The sequence below is a fragment of the Corythoichthys intestinalis genome, chromosome 11, assembly GCF_030265065.1.
Source record: "Corythoichthys intestinalis isolate RoL2023-P3 chromosome 11, ASM3026506v1, whole genome shotgun sequence".
Lineage (NCBI taxonomy): Eukaryota > Metazoa > Chordata > Actinopteri > Syngnathiformes > Syngnathidae > Corythoichthys > Corythoichthys intestinalis.
In genome coordinates this window covers 37,715,123-37,738,790 of record NC_080405.1, presented here as the reverse complement: position 1 = coordinate 37,738,790, position 23,668 = coordinate 37,715,123, and the positions used below count along the sequence as shown (strand labels likewise).

The 23,668-nt window shown below is 38.8% G+C and overlaps 1 protein-coding gene across 3 annotated transcripts; it reads left to right on the top strand.

Annotated features, from left to right (window-relative positions):
- The first annotated feature begins 11 nt into the window (after positions 1-11).
- rmnd5b (required for meiotic nuclear division 5 homolog B) lies at positions 12-23,419 on the top strand. 3 transcript variants are annotated; one of them, XM_057851052.1, is made up of 10 exons: positions 12-123; positions 7,711-7,862; positions 7,939-8,080; positions 8,145-8,282; positions 8,381-8,481; positions 8,640-8,806; positions 11,463-11,628; positions 11,724-11,826; positions 12,084-12,238; positions 22,238-23,419. In XM_057851052.1, the coding sequence occupies exons 2-10, from the start codon at positions 7,723-7,725 to the stop codon at positions 22,299-22,301; spliced, it is 1,176 nt and encodes a 391-aa protein (XP_057707035.1). In that variant the 5' UTR covers positions 12-123; positions 7,711-7,722; the 3' UTR covers positions 22,302-23,419. The 3 variants fall into 3 exon arrangements, with proteins under 3 accessions (XP_057707035.1, XP_057707037.1, XP_057707036.1); XM_057851054.1 differs by lacking the exon at positions 12-123 and adding an exon at positions 162-286 and having other exon boundaries at positions 7,711-7,861; positions 7,947-8,080; XM_057851053.1 differs by lacking the exon at positions 12-123 and adding an exon at positions 163-286 and having other exon boundaries at positions 7,711-7,861; positions 7,941-8,080.
- The last annotated feature ends 249 nt before the right edge of the window (positions 23,420-23,668 follow it).

Genomic DNA, 23,668 nt, shown 5'->3' with positions numbered 1-23,668 from the left:
TCCAGACTTTTATTTTGAAGTAGTGATGAGACACCGGAACCGGAAATATCTGCATTCAGACAGCTATATCAATCAACGCAGGCAAGCGGCTGACGCTAATGTTTGCTAACTAATCGAGCTAGGGTAAGTGACTTTCATTTAAGCCTGTACTAATATAATGTCACGGCTTAGTATTTTTCAAACATTGTGGGAGAGAACTAAATAACAACACTAGATGCGTTGTACTTCTTTCCTGAGACAATTTGGGCCTTGTCAAGACTGTTAGCAGCCGGCTAACTCGAATCAGGTGGTTTACCCTGTTTTTGAGCACTTTTTCCGGCGAAATACATATTTTCGGGATGCCACCCGATGTCACGTTACACTTGGTGTACAACACAACCTAATCTTAATATAGCTTGCGTTAACGCCGGCCAAAATTGTGTTAAGCCTTCACGCAAGTATTTGCAAAACAATAGGTCATACCGGGATGTGGTCCTTATAGAAACAGTGTGAAAGCATTTCGAGGCACACTGAATACAGTGTTGACCATTTCATCGATTATTTGATGATAAAATTAGGTTTTTCTTATTTTTTCTGGTTGGTGTGGTGGTGGTGTTGGTGTTATACTTATATAGCGCTTTTCCACCTTAAACAGAAGGCCTAAAAAAGTCTGTGGTTCAACACTGATAAGGCCTAGCTATAGGTGTTTTTTTAGCATAGGGGAGAACGAGGTTGGTTGTCACACGTCTTGGTTGTCACTTGCTATAATACGGATAACCCGAGGGTGGTGTTGTGCAATATCAGTACTGAAATGATTACAAATTGTGTAGAGCTGAAACGAAAACTGTAGTAACTCGAAAATTGATCCGAGTAATTTTATTCGCCTCAGGGAATTGTTTAATTTAGTCAGCTCTAAGCATCATGTTTTGCACGGACTACTTTTAATGCGGGACAGCGCACTGACATCACGTCTGTAGAGGAAGAAGCAATAATACCTGATTGCAGTCGACAGCCGCTACAAACTATGCCAATGTTTCTACAAACTACGCCCGCATGATGCTACGGTGGTAGTAGGTAGCGTCTGATGCGTCTCATACATATTGCATGTATATGGAACTAGATGCAACATGACAGACTCGGCGGCGTTAGCAGATGTATATAGAACTAGATGTGAAATGACAGACTTGCTGGCGTTGGTAAACAGCCGCCATCTTAAAGCAGTAGACTTCTCAGCACTAATAAATAAGATTAAAATTACTATACCTTGCTAACATAACGTTAGCCCTGCGGAGGGCTAGGTTTCTATTAATTATGACCACTGTCAATGCGTGGCTAACGTGTCTTACATACAGGCTTTATTTAATCTGAAAAAAAAACACAGCGCTGTATAATGATGAGAGTTTAAAATAAAAACCACGATAAAGCTAACTGTCAGTTTTAGCTCAGTAGTCATTGCTGAATAAAACACCTAGTAGCACTGGTGCCTAATGTGCTCCAATACAGCAGGTATCATACATTTATTTTGAACACTCCAAAAATATCAAAATCCTATCAGAGCTTACAATTTAGACTAATTTAAAACTTAACTAGAACTTCAAAATAGCTTGACACAAATGGAAATTCAGTTGAAACACGTGGGAAAAAATGCCTAAGTGATGTGTGTTATCAAGCATAATGACATTTTAGGTAAGAAATATGATTTTTTTTTTCTTTTAATAAGATCTAGAAGTTTTTTGAGTGAAAGCCGTGAATTTGTTGTTGTTTTTTTTCCCCATATTAGATGCAATTGTGGGCTGTTTTCAACAATGTACATCGAAAATAAAGACATTGATAGTCTGAAAATGGTTCAAAAATAGGTGAAATGTTTTGTTGTGTCATGTATATTTATAATTGCTCTGTACCTAAAAAATGTTTTATCCGATTACTTGATTAATGGATCGAATTTTCAGTCGAGTACTCGATTACTAAAATATTCGATAGCTATGATAGGTGCAAACCTAGAATTGTGCCAATACGCATCTCTTTGAAGTAAGAAGCAGTTATTTTTTTCAAGGTCAATTTCAAAATTTTAAGGTCTTCTCTATTCCTTTTATGAGCTTTTACACAATAGTTTTCTAGTCATTTAAGTGTTGCCATTAAAAAAATATGTGAACAAAACTACAGTCACTCTAGCTAGCCAGTTGCTTGCTAGCAGTTGGTTTAGCTTTTAACCAAAAATACGAGTTCGGGTTGGTTGTAGGGCTGGGACGATCCGTTTTTGTCACGATCCGATCCGTATCCTGATACCTGTGTGACGATCCGATACAACATATGGCACAACGATGGCAACATATTGCCTTTTAAAATTTATGAAAACAGAGGCATGTATCTCAATTTAAACTAAATGCCATTTGACTTTTTTTTTTTTTTTTTTGCATTGAAAAGTGGATTAACGGCAGCAACTGTTGCTGTGCAAAATAGAACAAAAACTACATAAAACGGTTCACATTTTATAGAGTTCCGAAAAACAAATGTTCAAATTTTTTTTTTAACATGTTGCTCTCCCACTGAATTTTTTTATAACAAGAATAACATTTTATTAACACGGTAAAGGGAATGTTTTATGGCAGTAAAACACCTGTGTGGGTGTGTATGTGTGTATTTATTTATATTAGGGCTGTCAAAATTATCGCGTTACCTTGTGGTATTTAATTTTTTAAATTAATCACGTTAAAATATTTGACCCAATTAACGCACATGCCCCGCTCAAACAGATTAAAATGACAGCACAGTGCAATGCCAACTTATTACTTGTGTTTTTGGGAGTTTTGTCGCCCTTCTGCTGGCGCTTGGGTGCGACTGATTTTATGGGCTTAAGCACCCATGAGCATTGTGTACTTATTGACATCAACAATGGCGGGCTACTAGTTTATTTTTTGATTGAAAATTTTACAAATTTTATTAAAACAAAAACATTAGGAGGGGTTTTAATATAAAATTTCTATAACTTGCACTAACATTTCTTTTAAGAACTACAAGTCTTTCCATGGATCGCTGTAACAGAATGTTGATAATGTTAATGCCATCTTGTTGATCTATTGTTGTAATAAACAAATACAGTACTTATTTACAGTATGTTGAATGTATATATCCATCTTGTGTCATCTTTTCATTTCAACAATAATTTACAGAAAAATATGGCATATTTTATAGATGGTGTGAATTGCGATTAATTACGATTAGAGCTGAAACGAATACTCGAGCAACTCGAGTAACTCGAGTTTAAAAACTGATCCGAGTAATTTCATTCACCTCGAGTAATCGTTTATTTTGACAGCTCTAAGCATCACGTTTCGCTTGGACTACTTTTAATGCGGGACAACGCGCTGACGTCACGTGCGTAGAGGAAGAAGCAATAAAAAAATATAAAAAACATTTCCGCAGCCGACAGCCGCTCCAAACTACGCCGACGTTGCTAAAAACTAGCCCGCATGATGTTAAGTTGGTAGCAGTTAGCATCAGAGGAGTCTCATAGAGATCACATGTATGTTGAACTAGATGCAATGTGATAGACTCGGCTGCGTCTGGGCAGCGTTGATAAAGAGCGGCCATCTTAAAGCAGTAGAGCGCTAAGCGCTAATAAAGAGCGCTAAGCGCTAAAAAATAAGATTAACGTTACTGTCTTAGTCACTAGCTCACGTAACGTTAGCCCTGCGGAGGGCTAGGTTTCTATTAATTATGACCACTTTCGATGCGTGGCTAACGTGTCTTACATACAGGTTTTAACATAACATAGCTTTGTGGAGTGATAAGGGTGTAAAATAAAAACTCAATAATGCTAACTATCAATTTTAGCTTAGTAGTCATTGCTGGATAAAACGCCAAGTAGCACTGGTCCCTAATGTGCTCCAATACAGCCTGTATCATACATTTATCTTGAACACTGAAAAAACACAAAATCCTATCAGGACTTACAGTTTAGAGTAGCGTAAAACTTAACTAGAACTTAAAAATGGCTTGACACAAATAGAAATTCAATTGAAACAGGTGGGAAAAAATCCTAACTTTTAAGTGATGTGTGTTATCAAGCGTAATGGCATTTTTAGGTATAAATATATATATTTTTTAATAAGATCTAAAGGTTTTTTGAGTGAAAGCAGTGAATTTGTCTTTTTTTAATTCTAGTTACATCTGAGATGCAATTGCTGGCTGTTTTCAACAATATACATCGAAAATAAAGACATTGATTGACTGAAAATGGTTCAAGATTAGATGAAATGTCTTGTTTTCTCATGTATATTTATAATTGCTCTTCACCTAAAAATATATTTGTTTTATCCGATTACTCGATTAATCGATAGAATTTTCAGTCGATTACTCGATTACTAAAATATTCGATAGCTGCAGCCCTAATTACGATTAATTTCGATTAATTAATTTTTAAGCTGTAATTAGATTGATTGAAAATTTTAATCATTTGACAGCCCTAATTTATATATATATATATTAGGGGTGTAACGGTACACAAACATCTCGGTTCAGTACGTACCTCGGTTTTGAGGTCACGGTTCGGTTCATTTTTGGTACAGTAAGAAAACAAAATGCAAAATATAAATGTGCTAGTTGTTTATGACACACTTTTGTGCTTTCAACAATAGGAACAGTTGCCTATACAAAGCTAGAATTCTGCTCAAAAAGTAGCGGGTATTTAAAGATAATAATCCAACAACAATTTGCCTTTCAGACCCCGCGTATTGGTCAGCTTTCTTTCTGAAAGAAAGAAGAAAAAAGAAGTCCTGTGCTAAAGAGAAAAGCAATCCCAATGACAAAGATTTTAACATGTATTTTACAAATGAAATGCCTCAATGAGTTGTTTTTTCTTATCAACTGTTTTCAAAAGCTTTATTGGTGGATTTTCTCAAGTTAAAGCGCCACACAGAAATGAATAAATTTAATTGTGTAAGCAGGATCTGTGTACAGTGGTACCTCTACATACGAAGTTAATCCGTTCCAGGACCTTGTTTGTAAGTCGAAATGGTCATACGTCGAGCAGGATTTTCCCATAGGAATACATTATAATTCCATTAATTCGTTCCACAGCCCAAAAACCTTCACTAAATCCTTAAAAAATACTGCTGGTACTATTACAAATGGCAATTACACATAGCAAAACAAATAAATTATAAATCAAAATCGGAATAATAATAATAATAATTCCTGTATTAATGTAACGAATCGGGTTCTAATGTGGCGGACGTTTTTTGCTGACCCTGAACGCACCGCGGGGCTGACATGCCAGAGACAGACCGGTGAGCTTGAGTTTCACTTTCACTTTGAATGTTTTCTTGAGAACACCGTCAATTGCGGCAGACAGAAGGTGTTTTTGTTTTGAATAAGTTGTGAAATAAATGATAAAAACGTGGCGAAGTTGGCGATTTCTCTGGAGATGTTACCACAATAAGAATTGTCAGCTTAACTTATAAAGACTGGCGAACGATGGTCGGAGGAGGACCGTGGAGATGTATTGTTGAGCCATTTCACGGATGCCCACCCTACGCTCATATTTTTCTGTCATTTGCATCTTCATTTAGAAGGTAAGCGTCAACTTTTTCCTTGTTTCACCACCTGTACCAACCTTTTCTGAAACCAGTGTTGATTTGTCACACAAGAAAATCCGCCGTGCATTCGTCTGCGGTGCTGCCATTGTCGTCGTATTTCGAGCATGTCGTCGGATGTAGAAACAAATGGCGAGTCAAATTTTACGTCGGATGTCGAAAAGTTCGTGTGTCGAAGCGATCGTATGTAGAGGTACCACTGTATTTTTCTTATTATTTAATTACAAGTGTTTTAGCTCATTTCAATTTTATTTAAATGGGTCATTATTGATTGTATTATGTGTTTGTATTTTACAAATGTGATGTAGTATTCATTTATATTGTATATTTTATGTTGTATAACTTCCTATGGGAATATTAGTTCCTACTTGTTTTGTTGTGGTATGAGGGTTTTGTATTGAACACGGGGCAGTGTTGGTTATTATTATAGCAGAGAAGACAACTGTAAATCAACAAAGACAAGTCAACTGTGCCCCGATCTACCACTCAAGAGATCTGATGGACTCAAAAAGTGGGTTTGCATATTAGTTTGAAAATCGACCGGATCCACCGTATTTTTACACGAGTGATTTCCTGTCTGCCCGGTCTACTAGCCAGTAGTATTGACGCTGGAGGGCCGCGTCAAGCATCAAATAATACACTCTACCGTTCTTTTTGTGTGCATGGCGTTGAGCCGCCTCTGGGACGTGTCTAAAACACGGCCGCACTGCGACTGGTGTGCATTGGCTGATTGACTTTAACGGCCACGTTTTACTGCGTTCTCGCGGCGGCCACGTTGTCGCGCCGTTGACGTGTCTTACTGTCCTACCATGTTGGTCCTCATTATATTAGAGAAGACGGAGTAAATATAATCTACACAAAGCAACTGTAACCCGATCGACTCACAGCCTGGAAAAACAAGGGTTACATTACGTCCGAAACTCGTTCGGTACGCCTCCGTTCCGACCGAGCCCCAAGTACCGAAAAGGTTCAATACGAATACATGTACCATTACACCCTTAATATATAATATATACTCATTATTGTATTTGTTTATTTTTTTATAATTAAAAAGGGAAAACGACTGAATTATACACTGACTATGGCCCCAAGTAACACTCAAAAGTTGATTCTTTTTTTTTCTTTTTTTCTTAGTGTTTAATTCATTGCATGCCACTGATGGCAATAGATATCCAGCTCGTTTAAACTGGGAAGACTGGCTTTGAATGCTCATGTTTCATTGCTAGACGTCCAATCTATTTTCACTGGTAAGGGCGGATGAACCCTCCCATTCAAAATGGGCTGGACTTAAAGTTCGTCACTGGCAGCCAATGAATTTAATGAGTGCCTTGTAAGGGTTAAAAAAAAAATCAGAATTTGTACATGAAAGGGTTAATTCCGGAAAAAAATGTCATTTTTGAAGAACCCATTTAATAAGTGACAACCATATTCAGATTGGGGATTGTTGTCACAGTGTCGGGTTAGATTTGACATGTTTAGTGGTGCAACGATTAATCGATTAACTCAAGTGACTCAATTAGAAAAAAGATTCGCATTAAATTTTGCTGCTTCAAGTATTTGTTTAAAGTGGCTTAAAGTGGTTTGAAGTGTAATGGTTTGTTTTGAAAGTGTTTGCATGTAGTTTTAGAGATTTGGGTGGATACACTGCCCTCTAGTGGGAACAGTTAATATGACATAACTTATTTCACATGGCTAAATCTAGCTGCTCCCTGTTAAGACCAAATTAAACTAAGTTTTTGTTTGAGCTAATGCTTTTTTTAATGCCTTCGAAGTTTAGTGTATAGGAATATTTAGCCGTTTTTTGTGGGAGTATGTGCTTGAACCATTTGTTAAGAGCATTGTTTAAAAAAAAAAAAAAAGTTAGCATTTTATAGCATTTAAGCTAGCGGACTTTTGCTATGTAAGTTAGCCAATTGGTCTGTTGTATCATTTACGTTTTTTATACGGTTTGAGACTCAGCTCATGTTTTTTGATTATGTTCCTGATCCGATTACTCGATTTTTCGAACTAACTAGTTCATCGACTACTAAATTATCGATAGGGGCAGCCCTAGACATGTTAACTTCTTAAAATAATTTATGTCAATCAAAGACATCCTAAGATTTGAAACCAGTTTCCTCCATTGTTCTTTTTTTAGGTGGTGCAAACCATGGAACAGTGCGGGTGTGTCGAGCGAGAGTTGGAGAAAGTCCTCCATCGCTTCGTCATTTACGGCCACCAGTCCGAGGAGAGGCTAAACGATCTTCTTGCCAGCGTCTGTGAGATGAGAGGACAAGTGCATCAATTTGGTGAGGATAACTACACCCCGCTGAATACATTATTGGTCTTTTTGTTCTAATTGTGAACTGTATTTCTCTTCTGTTGGAGTCCAAGAGGGAGATATTGCCGTCATGTGTCAGACAATGGCACAGTGTTGTAAAAATATCAAAGAGGAAGTGCAGATGCTAGCCTCTCGACATAAGGACATTCACGGCAGCGTTTCCAAAGTGGGAAAAGCCATCGACAGGGTAAGCGACAGTGGTTAATTAAGCTTATAAAAATAAATACTTCATTTGTGTTATGCTTTTACAGAACTTTGATGCAGAGATCAGTGCTGTGGTTGCAGAAACTGTGTGGGACACTCCAGAGAGGCAAAAACACTTGAGTGAAACCATAGTGGAGCACCTGTACAGACAAGGCATGCTCAGTGTAGCAGAAGATCTTTGTCAGGTAAACAATTCAGTCTCTATCGCTGTGTTTTTTCTGTTTTAGGTATTTTTTTTTATATGAATGGCCATTTAATAATTTAAGTGCATTTTTGTTCCTAGGAGTCTGGTGTAGTTATAGATATGAGCATGAAGCAGCCTTTCCTGGAGCTCAACAGGATCCTTGAAGCACTGAGAATGCAGAACCTTAGGCCAGCACTTGAGTATGTTGCGACACATCACATCACATCACATTCAGAACTGCCTGATTGAACAAAATATATTTGTTTTGTGATAAGAACAGCAAATGTCACCTTTTTAATAGGAACAATGTAGAAGTGAGCTTTGCGCATCATTGAACTTTAATTTTGCTCAACTGCAGGTGGGCAGTGACAAATCGCCAGCGTCTTTTGGACCTCAACAGCAGTTTAGAGTTTAAATTACACCGCTTGTACTTCATCAGCTTGCTCAGCGGAGGAATCAGCAACCAGATGGAGGCACTTCAGTACGCCAGGCACTTCCAGCCCTTTGCCTCACAGCACCAGAGAGGTAACATTATCATAGAATCGAGATAGTGATGCAACAATTAATCGATTAACTAGAGTAATTCGATTAGAAAAAAGATTTTAAATTTTGCTGCTTCGAGTATTCGTTTGATTAAAGTGGCATTATAATGGTTTGTTTTGAAAGTGTTTGCATTTAGTTTTATTGATTTGGGTGGATACACTGCCCTGTAGTGGCAACATAAATATGACATAACTCATTTCACATAGCTAAATCCAGCTGCTCCCTGTTAAGGCCAACGTTTGCCAAGTTTTTGTTTGAGCTAATGTTTTTTAATGCATTTGTAATTTAGTTTATAGTAAGCCGTTTTTTTCTGGGAATATGTATTTGAACCATTTGTTAAGTACATTGCAAAAAAAATTTATTGCATTTAAGGTAGCGATCTTTTGCAATGTAATTGATGAACTTCTATTTCATCAATTAATCGACTACTAAAAGAATCGATATTAGAACATATGAAGGGGAAAAAAACATGTACCTTTTTTTTTCCTGGGGGGGGCTAGATCGCCCATCCCTTGTTGTATAACTTATTAAAATTGGCTTACGCTTTAAATATTCATAATATCCGTTAACGATGTCCCTGATCTGATCACGTGATCGGAAATCGGGCCATTTTTCAAAGGATCAGAATTGGGTGAAAAGGATAGGGCTTTTAATGAAAAAATAAATAAATAAGTAATGCATTTTATGGTCTAAAAAGTAACTAAATAATCCAGAAATACAATGGCATCTCCAAAAGAAAAATATATATGTTTTATACTCTACAACACTCCAAGAAAAAGCGGAAGAGGGAATACTGTAAACGGTACAGTAGCGTAACATGTTTGGAAAAAAACCTTTTTCTCGCTATCATCAGATTCTCAAAATCGGGTCATTCGGGTGTAAAAATATGCGATCGGGACATCCCTAATATAAGCGGCGTCGTTTGTTTGCACCACAGGTTGCTGATTTTTACCTTCGCCAATAGGTGAAAGTTAGGGAATACGGGAGTTATGTATTCAGTGCCATTTTTAATATTTCTGTATTTTTGTTGTGTTCAAGATAACTCAAGAATGAATAAAGGGATTGTTGTCAAACTTGCAGGATACATTAGTATCCCCGTGTTACTAACGAGTTCCGTTCCAAGGCTGGCGATGTAACCCGAATTTCCGCTTGAGTCGGAATTGACCTTTTAAGTATCTCTAAACACAAAATAACTGTCCAATAGCATGTATTATACATCATATTAATAAGATCAAGTAAAAAATAAGATACTGTGAGGTACATTGTGTTAAATATTGAATGACTAATAATAATAAAAATAAACTATTAGGGCTTCACTCACGAGTGAGTTGCTTTGTAGAGGGAAAAGGGCGCTGTGGAAAGCAAAGCGGGATCTCATGGACGCGAGCCCGCTGTCCGAACTAAAAAAAAAACTGGATCAGGACTCTCAAGAGGAGTCTGTGATGGGAGAGAAGCAGCTGCAGCAGCATGAGAACAAGGAAGTGGGAAGTCCGAAAAAGGCGCATTGTAGGCGGACAGGGAAGAACCGGTGGTTGGGACGGGCGTCATGACTCCCCCAAGCCGAAAAGAGCGCTTCTCGGGGGCAGACACATGAGAACTGGAGAGGACAGTAGGTGGGGCCTGAAGCCGTCAGGAACTGCAGGATGGCGGCGACGCTGCTGGGTCAGGAGGCATGGCAAGAACTAGGGAATGTTTACGCGACTGGAGACTGAATGGAGGACGAGACTTTGGCGTCGTAAAGTCGAAATCGTGTTAAGTCAGGTACGTCGTAACCTGGGGACTACCTGTAATATAAAATAGAAGAGGTGATGTAATTTTGGGTAGTGAGGTCAAAGGTCACAGAGGTCATAAGGAATTTGGGAGTAACTTGATAACGTATTAGCATATTTAACTCAAATTTGCAGGTTAGGCGATATGCTTCTGGAACTTCTACTGTGATGTATTTATTAAAACATTTCATTTTACAAGCTCTTAAATGTTATTTTAAACTGACTGACATGACCAAGGAGTAAACATTACATATTTGACCTACCTAACATTACTTCATGTGTTGTTTATGAGTCTAGCGGAATAAACAACGTGTTCCATTAACACACGGTACACGTATCCACTGTCCATTCATAAGTTTAACAAGGAAGCAAAAAAGTGTTCAACAGTGCTGGCACCGGCGGAAGCGCCTTTAGCCGGCCGCGGCCTGTCGCCACGCCCCCAGCCACTAGGGACAGGCTGGCTCAACAGTAGTGAAGTCTGCCTGTCTTTTAGCTCAAATCTCTCTCTAACATTTGTCATGCCTATGATTTACAGGACTATTCAGCCTTTACAGGTTATAAAATCCAAACTACCCTGATTGTCTGACACTTAAGGCTTCCCTGCGGAAGCTTCCACAGGACTTTTGTTCCGCTCACGCTAGTAATATTTCTGAGGAAAAAAATTGCATAAAACCGAAACGGTACGCAAGTGAACCGAAATGCAAAACCGAAACTGTTCAATACATCCACCTTTACACCCTTACTTTACACCTTTTAAGCTTATTTTGTTATTATTATAGCTCGCATTTTCCTAAGGACTGTCTGTTGTTGGTCTGAAAAATACAGGAAGTGAGTGTGGTTGTAAGTTGTCCTCACATTTTTGTGTGCAGATATTCAGATCCTAATGGGCAGCCTGGTGTACCTGCGTCACGGCATTGAGAACTCCCCTTACCGTAGTTTGCTGGAAACAAATCAGTGGGCGGAGATTTGTAATATCTTCACCAGAGACGCGTGCGCTTTATTGGGCCTCTCTGTGGAGTCTCCTCTTAGTGTTAGGTAAGTCTTCACCTCTGTTTGATGGCAGTTCTGTCAACCGCGCGATATTTTTGTTGATTTTTATACCAGAGGCCATGCTTTTTTACCCCCCTTAGCTTTGCCTCGGGCTGCATGGCTCTGCCCGTGCTAATGAACATCAAGCAGGTGATCGAACAGAGGCAGTGCAATGGTGTCTGGACTCACAAAGATGAGCTACCTGTAAGTTTTAGTCCTATCTGTTCTGAATTTATCACTAGCCGACCTCCAATTCATTTGAACTGGGAGGATGTCAGCATTCGTTCATTCGCTGCCTACCCTACCACTTCAAATGGATTGGGACAGCAATTCCCGTCAATGGCAGTAACATATGATCATTCAATGCTAGCTGACTATAAAATGTCAATTAATTGTGGCGGTCTTGGCTTTTTGTTTCTAATCCGCTGACATCTGTATTCTGTTTCGACCTCGCGACGTAGATTGAAATCGACTTAGGCAAGAAGTGCTGGTACCATTCGGTGTTCGCCTGCCCCATCCTTCGACAGCAAACTTCAGAGAGCAATCCGCCCATGAAGCTCATCTGTGGCCACGTTATTTCCAGAGACGCGCTCAACAAACTGACCAACGCTGGCAAGTAAGTGAAGCTTGTATGTATAATAATGTCTGCGCAAACCCTGGGCAATATGACCTTTTTTTTTTATCATGATAGTTTTCCAATCAGTCGAAATCGATAATTATCACGATATTTTTTTCTTTCAAATTAGAAGTCTGATTTTTGCCCCGAAGTGAAAGTTGGCAAAACCTGCTTTAACCATTCTTTAATGCCAGAAAAAAGACGCATGCGTGGTGACAAACTACTATACAGCATTTCACAAATACGAGGAACATTGCACAAAATCTGAGGTAGACATGTATGGTACTCTCAAAAAATTAAATAACCGTAGATAAACTAATTTTAATTTACACTCAGCAACATGTTAGTCTTTTGTGCATGAAGTTTTAAGGTGTCTGACAACGTCAACAAAATAGACAAAAGAAAATGTTCAGTTTCAAAAATTTGTCAAATAAACAAACAAGACAGCCATTGCTTTAAAGGTTGCGAACCAGAAAAATAAGTCTTATCCACAGTGTAAGGCTTTAAAACTACTGTGACAAGTCACAATAATGTTTCCTCCTGTACTGAATACCCTCTCAAAGCTAGCGTTCACGTCACATCGGCGCCCTCTGTTGTTCGGCTGATGTAATAAGTTTAAATCTATCGACTTGAATCAAATGTTTTTATTATTTCTGTTGACAAAAAATAGAAGACGATAATGATTGCTTTCGTTTTATCGCCCAGGGTTAATCTTCACTATAATGCGCATCTGACTATACGCAGCACAGCCCAAATTTCTCTCATAAGAAAACCATGTCTACGCCACACCTATTAGCCGCATGTGTCCATGTCTTAATATGGGATATTTAAATAGATGTTACAAAAAAAGTCAATACATTTACAAAGAATAAAAAATAAAATCCACTTTACCTTGATCTTTAACCTTGGAGCGATTGAAGTTCTCTTAAAATTCCAATGTTGGGCAAAAAAAAAAAAACGAAAAATGGGTACAAAACGGTGTTTGTTTTTGCAGCCCTTTTAATTTCTGTCTTTGTCTCTTGGACGAAAATACTTATTAGTCTTAGTCATATTTTAGTAATTTCAAAATGTGTTTGTCTAGTTTTAGTCGACAGTTACTCAAAGGTTTTTGTCTGTAAAATTCAAAAGTTTGTCCAAAAATAAAGGTTTCCAACAATTCCGATTGAATTTGGACAGACGAGCACATATTGTAGCATCTACAAGGACTACGCCAACTTTGATAATATACACTCGGCAGGAAAAGCAATACACTATTTTTTTATTAAAGTCATCTAGAAGCCATGAACAGTATGTAAAAAATATATATATATAAATTGTCCTACAGTTTAAAAGAATGCTTGCCACATTAAAGTTGATGCTAATGCAAATGCTATGCTAACGCGACGAGACCTTTAAAAGCTAAAGCAACATTGCATATTCTCTCTTGCCATGATAAGAAAACAAATCTTACCATGTGTTTTCAAACAAGCAAGATGGAGCGCAGCCTAGCTTGAAACTCATCCTAAACTCTGGTGCGGAGAGTGAGGGAGAGGCGCAGCAGATCTCACATGAGTGACATGACCCAAACACTGCTACGATGCAAGCTGACTTACTCTAAAATAAAATATGAAAGTGGCACACATTGTGAACATATGACCGAAATTTTCATCTCGTCGTCGTCTCATCAGACGAAACCTGGAATTCGTCTCGTTACGTTCTTGTGTCCCAAGCCACATTTTTAGCTCGTCATCGTCATGAAAAAAAATTGGTCGTCGTTATCGTCATTATTGACAAAAAAACACTGGTACAAACATTTTATTGGGTTTTTAGGTTCTTCTGTAGTGGCACAAAAAGTCTTCATTTGACAACAAGTTGGTATTAGCATGGAAAAAATCTCACCCTCTCGCAGTTTTTGGAACGCTGAAACAAAGCTAAGGATGCATTTGTGTGGGAGCACACGAGAGCAGATTGTTGTTACAACACTATCATGACGTGCCGGGCCACTCAGTGCAATTAAATGAAAATAAAAGTTTTTTTTATTTTTTTATTTTCCAAGCTGAACGTGAAGCTTGGCCTAAAAATTGAAAGGAAAAAATAGCACTTTTGTTATAGTATGAAATTTACTAGGGATGTCCCAATCCAATCACGGGATCGGAACTCGGGCCGATCATGCGATTTCTCAGACGATCAGTATCGGGTGAAAAGGATCGGGTTTTTAACTTTTTTTTTCTGCTTCATGCTCGTACAGCCTCTCACCCTCCCTCCTGCCAGCTTAGCACTGCGACCAAACTTTTTTTTCCCTTGGTCCCCAGCTGTCGTTTGGTACTTAAAGAGTATTAAAACACCTGGGGAAATGCTAATATTCCATCATTTATCCATAAACGCATGCCTTTTGGATTCATATCATGCCACGTCGTGTAATTACACACATCGCAACACCAAGAAAATGATAGAAATTTGCATCGATTGTCAAGCTGAAACGACCGGCGCCTGAGATCTCAGAAATCTAGCATATTGTGTGCGTGACGTCACAACTAGGAAACACCCGGCTCAGTGCTTGAGTCCTGACAAAGTACTGAATGGCGGCGATGATGGCGGACAATTTTGTTTCTAGTTGCAGCGACGAATCCGGCGTAACGAACTTTCTTCTAATGGTGACTAGGAGAGTTATGAACCTTTCTTTCGTGTTTTGGGTTATCAATTTGAGCCCAAGCAAATGCAGCCTAATGAAACGATCATTGAGGGGAGCAATCACACTGATGAAACACCGGCAACAGATCGTGTGGGAAACAGCGAATGGTTTGTTTTGAATTTCTTTTTGTGAAGCTGATACACCGTGACCGCAAAATAAAGTAATGTATAGAATAATTATTATTTATTGTGCTATCATAGGTTTTCGCTCTGCCAACAGACACAAATATGAATGGGATTAAAGGATTTGTTGTATATATTTTACGAGCTATAATTTATACATGTGTCCAGTCCTATATCCAATGCGTGATATGTTTTTTATTATAAAAGAGTACTCACTCTGGCCATTTCGAGCTTGGCTGCTCCCCTCCTTTGCTTTGCCTGGGGTGGTGAAGTGGTCTCATCAGTGCCAGTCATCGTCCTCTTTTTTGATATCCCGGGACATTAAGTGGCTGCGCGTGTATGGTGGGCACCTGCTTTCAGAAGCAATTTCTTAGCAAAACCTGATTTCATTTGTCCATAGTTCGAAAAGCTTTCAGGTGTAAAATGCATACCACACAAAACCGTGCCGGAGGCTGGGTCTGCAAAATTAGCCCTCTTTACACGGACTAACTTTACTCATTGTCTGCGTACTCCAGCTCTTTTTCTCGCGTTCGGGAACTCATGGGTACTACATTGTGACAAATGGCTATTTGTACACCACATAGCACGACAGGTTTGAACCATTTTAGCGATTTGTTTTTTTTGTTTTTGTTTTTTTGTTGATAAAACACGAACGCAACTCTCTCGTCGATAAACAACGATGGCACCTGCCTCGACCTTTTGTTTCCTGGCTGTGACGTCACAGCCCCTTTCGGCTGTTTCCGGGCTACATTCGGAAATGTTCGTAATTTTCGATCTGTTTTCGATAATTGGTCATGAATGTGATTTATTTTTTTGTTAACTTTATCAATATGTTATCTTGCCACATAACGGTTCAATTGACATCTCACAGGCCCTTGGTATTATAATTCTCTTTAAAGTTAACGATGATCTGATTTTTAGCTTTGATCAAGCGACAGAATGCTCGGTAGCACTAGGACCAAAGGTGCAAATGTGTCATTCATCTTTTAGTTTGTTAGACATCAGTCTGTGGCAACTCATTCTAGTGTGAAGCTGTTCTCAGCAGCGTGAGCGAATTTGAGTGGACTCGCTCAATGAAGAACTTGGTAAAGACTAACGTGTTTCGTACGTTATTCTTGTTTAAAAAATAATTCACATTATGAAGGTGGCACAGTGGTTAGCACATCCACCTCACAGTTCTTTGCGCCTAGATTTAGTGATGGTACACCTGAAGAAAAAAGTGAGGCGCAACCAATGCAAATAGTAAATGTGGAGCCTTAGCAACATATATTGCAATTTTATTTTTTTCTAAGGGTGTAACGGTACATGTATTTGTATAGAACTGTTTCGGTACGTGGTGCTCAGTTCGAAAGGTGACGTACCGAACGAGTTTCTGACATAATGTAACCCTTACTTTTCGAGGCTGTGAGTCGATCGGGTTACAGTTTCTTTGTGTAGATTTTATTTACTCCGTCTTCTCTAATATAATGAGGACCAACATGGTAGGACAGTAAGAAACGTCAACGGCGCGACAACGTGGCCGCCGCGAGAACGCAGTGAAACGTGGGCGTTAAAGTCAATCAGCCAATGCACACCAGTTGCAGTGCGGCCGCGTGTTAGACGCGTCCCAGAAGCGGCTCAACACGACACTCGCGAAAAGAACGGCAGAGTTTATTATTTGACGCGAGACGCGACCCTCCTGCGTCAATACTACTACCGGTAGCTAGGATCGGGCAGACCGGAAGTCACTCGTGTAAAAATACGGTCGACTTTCAAACTAATATGCAATCGTTAGGCCTGAACGATATATCGTTTAAACATCGCCATCGCGATGTGCGCATGTGCAATAGTCCCATCGCAAGGACGTGCGATAGTTTTTTAATTTCATTTTTTTTAATCCACAAACGTTTGTTTTGAGGAAGGAGAGGGAAAAAAAAGCGCACAGCTTCTCTTTCTCTCCAGCAAGTCATCGGCTCCTCCCCCTCCCCCTGCAACAGCGGAGTGGAGGGAGGAGGGGCCGAACAGCAGAGCGGAGGGAGGAGGGCCCGTTCTCAAAGTGAAAGCAAGCAATCAACACGTTGGAGGAGCAAGGAAGACTGTATCCAAAAGGAGTTTTGGAAGTATTTTGGCAAGAACAAGACTATAAGGGACAAAAAACAGCCCTGTCGACAGTGCCTCGCCATGGTTACCTCAACAAGAAGTAATCTGTCAAACATGTGGGACCATTTAAAAAGCAGGTATCTATGCATTCCTGCTACGAGCTCCCCATCAGAGGCTTTTTAGCACAGGTGGGAACATTGTTACGTGCCAACGTTATTGTCTCAAGGCTGCTATAGTGGATAAACTAATAGTCTTGGCCAAAAACCTATGAGACCCAGTTGAGAATTGCTGAGCAAGGAAGGTGGACGATATGCAGACAAATACATAACACAGCTGAAGGAATGTCTTTTCTTCTTTTAATGTGACAGCTATCAGGAAGGCAGGAAATTTGGGAGTTAAAATGGTTCTGTTATTCATCACAGTTATTTGCAGTTATTCAGGTCAATTATTTACAAGTTCAATTGAGTTTGTTTCTTTTATATTTAAATTTATTGTAAACCGTATTTTTCAAATAACTATATATAGTACAGCTGCACATAAAGTTTTGATACTTAATATTTTTGTTGAAATATTTTTACAACTTTGTTGCCGTTTTGCAGTTTTATATTGTTATATTTTGTGTAAACAACTCAGAGGACTAATGCACTTGCACTTTTATTAGTCAGATTTAATATTTAAGTTCAAATATGTTGACAACTTTGTTGTTTAACTGAGGTTTTTATGTATTGTTATAGTTTGTGAACTCTTTTGTCATATTTAATATTTTTGTTCAAATATGTTGACAACTTTGTTGTTATTTTACAGAAGTTTTTATTTGTTATATTTTGTCAAAAACTAAGGGGACTAATGCACCTGCTCTTTTATTTATCATTTAATGTATTTGCTGCTGTTGAAGTGTAAAATATTGTATTCAATAAATGATCTATTTTGTGCAGACATGACTTCCTGGATACCTTCATACAGAAATCTTCATCATTAACAAATTAAACGGTATTATATGAATACACTGTGGTCACGGTGTGTTATGTAAAGTATTTCCAAACAGCTATTCAAGTCATTTAGTGAAAATTTCTTTAAAAAAGATAGATCTTTTTTTTTTTTAATATCGCAATATAATATCGCAATATATTGCAAACCTAAAAAAAATCGCGACAATAGTTTTTTCCAATATCGTTCAGGCCTAATCGTAACCCACTTTTTGAGTCCATCAGATCTCTTGAGTGGTAGATCGGGGCACAGTTGACTTGTCTTTTTTGAATTACTGCTGTCTTCTCTGCTATGATAATAACCAACACGGCCCCGTGTTCAATACAAAACCCTCCTACCACAACAAAACAAGTAGGAACTAATATTCACATAGGAACTAAAGTTATACAACATAAAATATACAATATAAATGAATACTACATCACATTTGTAAAATATAAACACATCAGAGGTTGCGCTAGACTTTTTCGTTGTCTGTCATTTTGACTGACAGGGTCATAAAAATCCGGTCAAAATCTATTTTTACCCGTCACTTAAATTTTTCAAATGATGATAATGACATTGTGGTGACCCTTTGTTTGGCATAATTCACCTTCCGTACTTGTGTGTCCATTTGGCCGAGCGCGTTACCGGTGTAGGTTCAAGCGCCTACACCGGCTACGACAGTCACGTGACAGAGACACTTACGAGCCGCGCGCGGTCCCCTCACTATCCACTCGCTCTCGCTATATGATTGGCCGAAGAGTCGAAATGCTCTCCCGTGAAATGCCTGTTTAAAAATGTTCCCGTTGTTACTTCTTGCGTTTGCTTATAAGTGCCCATTTAAAAAGGAACAGCGATGGATGATACTACACACAGAGCGTATTATTAACAAATGTTAAAGTTGTATAATCATATAGCGAGAATAAGAAACGTCACTGAGGCCCCAGTAGGTAGGTAGCCTACCATATGAAGCATATGGAACAATGAAATTAACAGTTCACCTGCTGTGGCCTGAACGTAGTCTCACACTTTCGTCCTGGTGCGCATGGACTTGAACTGCGTGCCCGCTTGTGCAGTCCCTGTTTTTTCACCTTATATCAACACCATCGTCGTTTTGGGGCTTTTTGAAGAAACTTCGGACACTCAGTTGCCTTGACATTTTTTCAGAGTAAGGCCAACGACGTCATGCATCAAGAGAGACAATAGCTAATTAATATGCTCACTCGCCACCCTGTGGTCTGGGGTGTGAATTGCAACTGGTCAAAATGACGGATGGACTTCAGTTTTTTCCGTCACCGTTTTAAAAAATCGGTCAACGACGGAAAATATTCGGTTAACGCGACCCCTGAAACACATAATAAAATAAATAATAGCCCATTTAAATAAAATGAAATGAGCTAAAACACCTGTAATTAAATAATAAGAATTATACACAGATCATACTTACACAATTAAATTTATTAATTTCTTTGTGGCGCTTTAACTTGAGAAAATCCACCAATAAAGCTTTTGAAAACCGTTCATAAGAGGAAAAAAACAAGATTTATTGAGGCATTTCATTTGTAAAATACATGTTAAAATCTTTGTCATTGGGATTGCTTTTCTCTTTAGCACAGGACTTTTTTTCCCTTTTTCTTTCAGAAAGAAAGCTGACCAATACGCGGGGTCTGAAAGGCAAATTGTTGTTGGATTATCTTTAAATACCCGCTACTTATTGAGCAGAATTCTAGCTTTGTATAGGCTAATGTTCCTATTGTTGAAAGCACAAAGGTGTGTAACAAACAACTAGCACATAAATATTTTGCATTTTGTTTTCTTACTGTACCGAAAATGAACCGAACCGTGACCTCAAAACCGAGGTACGTACCGAACAGAGATTTTTGTGTACTGTTACACCCCTATTTTTTTCCCAGTATCATTCAGCCCTATTTTATATACATGGTTCCCACAGGGTCTTTGAATTTATGAATTTGGAAATAATACCTTAAAAAGTCTTGAAAAAGTGTTGTATTTTCACATCTGGGTCTTAAAATGATGTATGTAACTTCTTTGTGTCTAAGTCCTCCTCAAAAGTGTCATTTGTCATTTTGATTAAATAACGTAGCATACATAAATAAACGGAGCAGAGGAGTCATTGACAACGAGATGCAGCCTCGGGTCAAAATCGGGATTTTTAAAAAAGTTATAAATTTAACTTGAGGAAACGTGTAGGAACCCTGTGTATTTATATATACAGTGCCTTGCAAAAGTATTCGGCCCCCTTGAATCTTGCAACCTTTCGCCACATTTCAGGCTTCAAACATAAAGATATGAAATTTAATTTTTTTGTCAAGAATCAACAACAAGTGGGACACAATGGTGAAGTGGAACAACATTTATTGGATAATTTAAACTTTTTTAACAAATAAAAAACTGAAAAGTGGGGCGTGCAATATTATTCGGCCCCTTTACTTTCAGTGCAGCATACTCACTCCAGAAGTTCAGTGAGGATCTCTGAATGATCCAATGTTGTCCTAAATGACCGATGATGATAAATAGAATCCACCTGTGTGTAATCAAGTCTCCGTATAAATGCACCTGCTCTGTGATAGTCTCAGGGTTCTGTTTAAGGTGCAGAGAGCATTATGAAAACCAAGGAACACACCAGGCAGGTCCGAAATACTGTTGTGGAGAAGTTTAAAGCCGGATTTGGATACAAAAAGATTTCCCAAGCTTTAAACATCTCAAGGAGCACTGTGCAAGCCATCATATTGAAATGGAAGGAGCATCAGACCACTGCAAATCTACCAAGACCCGGCCGTCCTTCCAAACTTTCTTCTCAAACAAGGAGAAAACTGATCAGAGATGCAGCCAAGAGGCCCATGATCACTCTGGATGAACTGCAGAGATCTACAGCTGAGGTGGGAGAGTCTGTCCATAGGACAACAATCAGTCGTACACTGCACAAATCTGGCCTTTATGGAAGAGTGGCAAGAAGAAAGCCATTTCTCAAAGATATCCATAAAAAGTCTCGTTTAAAGTTTGCCACAAGCCACCTGGGAGACACACCAAACATGTGGAAGAAGGTGCTCTGGTCAGATGAAAACAAAATTGAACTTTTTGGCCACAATGCAAAACAATATGTTTGGCGTAAAAGCAACACAGCTCATCACCCTGAACACACCATCCCCACTGTCAAACATGGTGGTGGCAGCATCATGGTTTGGGCCTGCTTTTCTTCAGCAGGGACGGGGAAGATGGTTAAAATTGACGGGAAGATGGATGCAGCCAAATACAGGAACATTCTGGAAGAAAACCTGTTGGTATCTGCACAAGACCTGAGACTGGGACGGAGATTTATCTTCCAACAGGACAATGATCCAAAACATAAAGCCAAATCTACAATGGAATGGTTCAAAAATAAACGTATCCAGGTCTTAGAATGGCCAAGTCAAAGTCCAGACCTGAATCCAATGGAGAATCTGTGGAAAGAGCTGAAGACTGCTGTTCACAAACACTCTCCATCCAACCTCACTGAGCTTGAGCTGTTTTGCAAGGAAGAATGGGCGAGAATGTCAGTCTCTCCATGTGCAAAACTGATAGAAACATACCCCAAGCGACTTGCAGCTGTAATTAGAGCAAAAGGTGGCGCTACAAAGTATTAACGCAAGGGGGCCGAATAATATTGCACGCCCCACTTTTCAGTTTTTTATTTGTCAAAAAAGTTTAAATTATCCAATAAATTTTGTTCCACTTCACGATTGTGTCCCACTTGTTGTTGATTCTTGACAAAAAATTAAAATTTTATATCTTTATGTTTGAAGCCTGAAATGTGGCGAAAGGTTGCAAGGTTCAAGGGGGCCGAATACTTTTGCAAGGCACTGTATGTATATATGTGTATGTGTTACTTTTTAAGGGCTAAAAAGTGACAAAATAATCCTAAAATACAATGACATTGCTGAAAGATACAAAAATATATACTTTTATAGTCTGCAACACTCCTGGAAAAAGCGTAAGTACTGTAAAAAGTATAGTACTGTAACATGTTTGGAACTTTTGTTCAAATAAAAACAAAAAAAAAATTTTTTTTGGGTATGTGACCGGGGCATCCCTAAAAATTACGGTACATAAACTCGGATTTTTGTCGCCCTCATGTCCTCCGTTTTTGTGTCTGGACAGGTTAAAATGCCCGTATTGCCCCATGGAGCAGAATCCCTCACACGCCAAGCAGATCTACTTTTGATGGTTCACGCTAGTCCTCATCGCTTCTCCAGGAGCATTTGCCGCGGACCCTTTTCTCAGCCCGTGACTTGTTCTCGTAAGCGTTAAGGTTCGATCTCTTTGCTCACGGGCCACCTTCAGACACCCCGTCAAATCCGGAGGCAACCTGCAGGGAAAGGAATCACCGTTTGTGAATGTCCTGACAAAGAAGCACCGCTAAGAATCATTTAAACTTTTTTTTTGTTTGTTTTTTTGCAATCGATGATTATTATTTATAGTGTGTGTTATATGGGCTTTTTTAGTTGACTTATGAGAAATGACTGCTCCTCATGTTTTGTTGTTTTTCTATTTTGCATTTTTTTGGGCAGAGCGGTTCAATGAAGGTTGTTTGAGTGAGTAACAAGCATCTGTCTTGACAACACTTTTCCGAACAAATGTACAGTTGTATTATTTTTTCGGAGTCTTGCCCCAAGCATCACTCTAATTGGATTCGTTCATTGGTGGCAGAACAGCCACTTCTTTGTGTGACAGACTGCACCAGCAAGATTCTCCTTCTGTCTTGTTCCATTTGTATATTTAAGGAATATACGCAACTGTGAAATGTGCGCTCTTTCTGTTCATCGCAGCAACCCGATGTAAAATAGACGCTGGCTGTATTCATAGATAAAGCCGCTGCTGCATAGGTTTGGGTGTCTTGAGACGAAATTGCAGTGGAGAAACGTATTTCCTCAGGGCTCATGCTCACAGTACACAGGTCAATGTTAATCAACATCTTTGGGACACTCTCACAGCGCTCCAAAACGTATGGATGCATGCTCTTCTGGAAATTGTGATGTCACCTCACATTTGTGAGGCTCATGAGCTCTGCAAACGCTGCACCAGCATACCGTAAGTCTCATGTTATATACATATATATATTCCGTGTTACATCATGCTTTATTTGGATTTTATTTAAAAATGGATGAAAGATATTTTCTTTGTGGAGTTTCAGAGGATTTCTTTTGACTTCATAGTATAGCGGGGAAATTCCCAGCACTCTCTCGTCTATTTCCTGCTTTCCTGTATGTGATGCGATTTATTGTAAATATTTAACCTGACATGTTTCATATACTGGCAACAGAAATAAAACTTTATACTCCGGGTCACTCGGCAAGGCTCATAATTTCAGTGGCAACTTCATGATTAACGTTCAACGTTTCTCTGCGTTTCAAACATGAAAAAACACAATATCAATGCTAAATTAACATTGTTTCAGCAATGAATTGTCACAATGGGTTTTCAACATTAAATTTACATTCTAACACTTTACAATGGTCCCTTAACATTAGCTATTGTCTAAAAATGCATTAACTAATGTTTAAATGAGTATAATTGGTATAATCCCTTGTC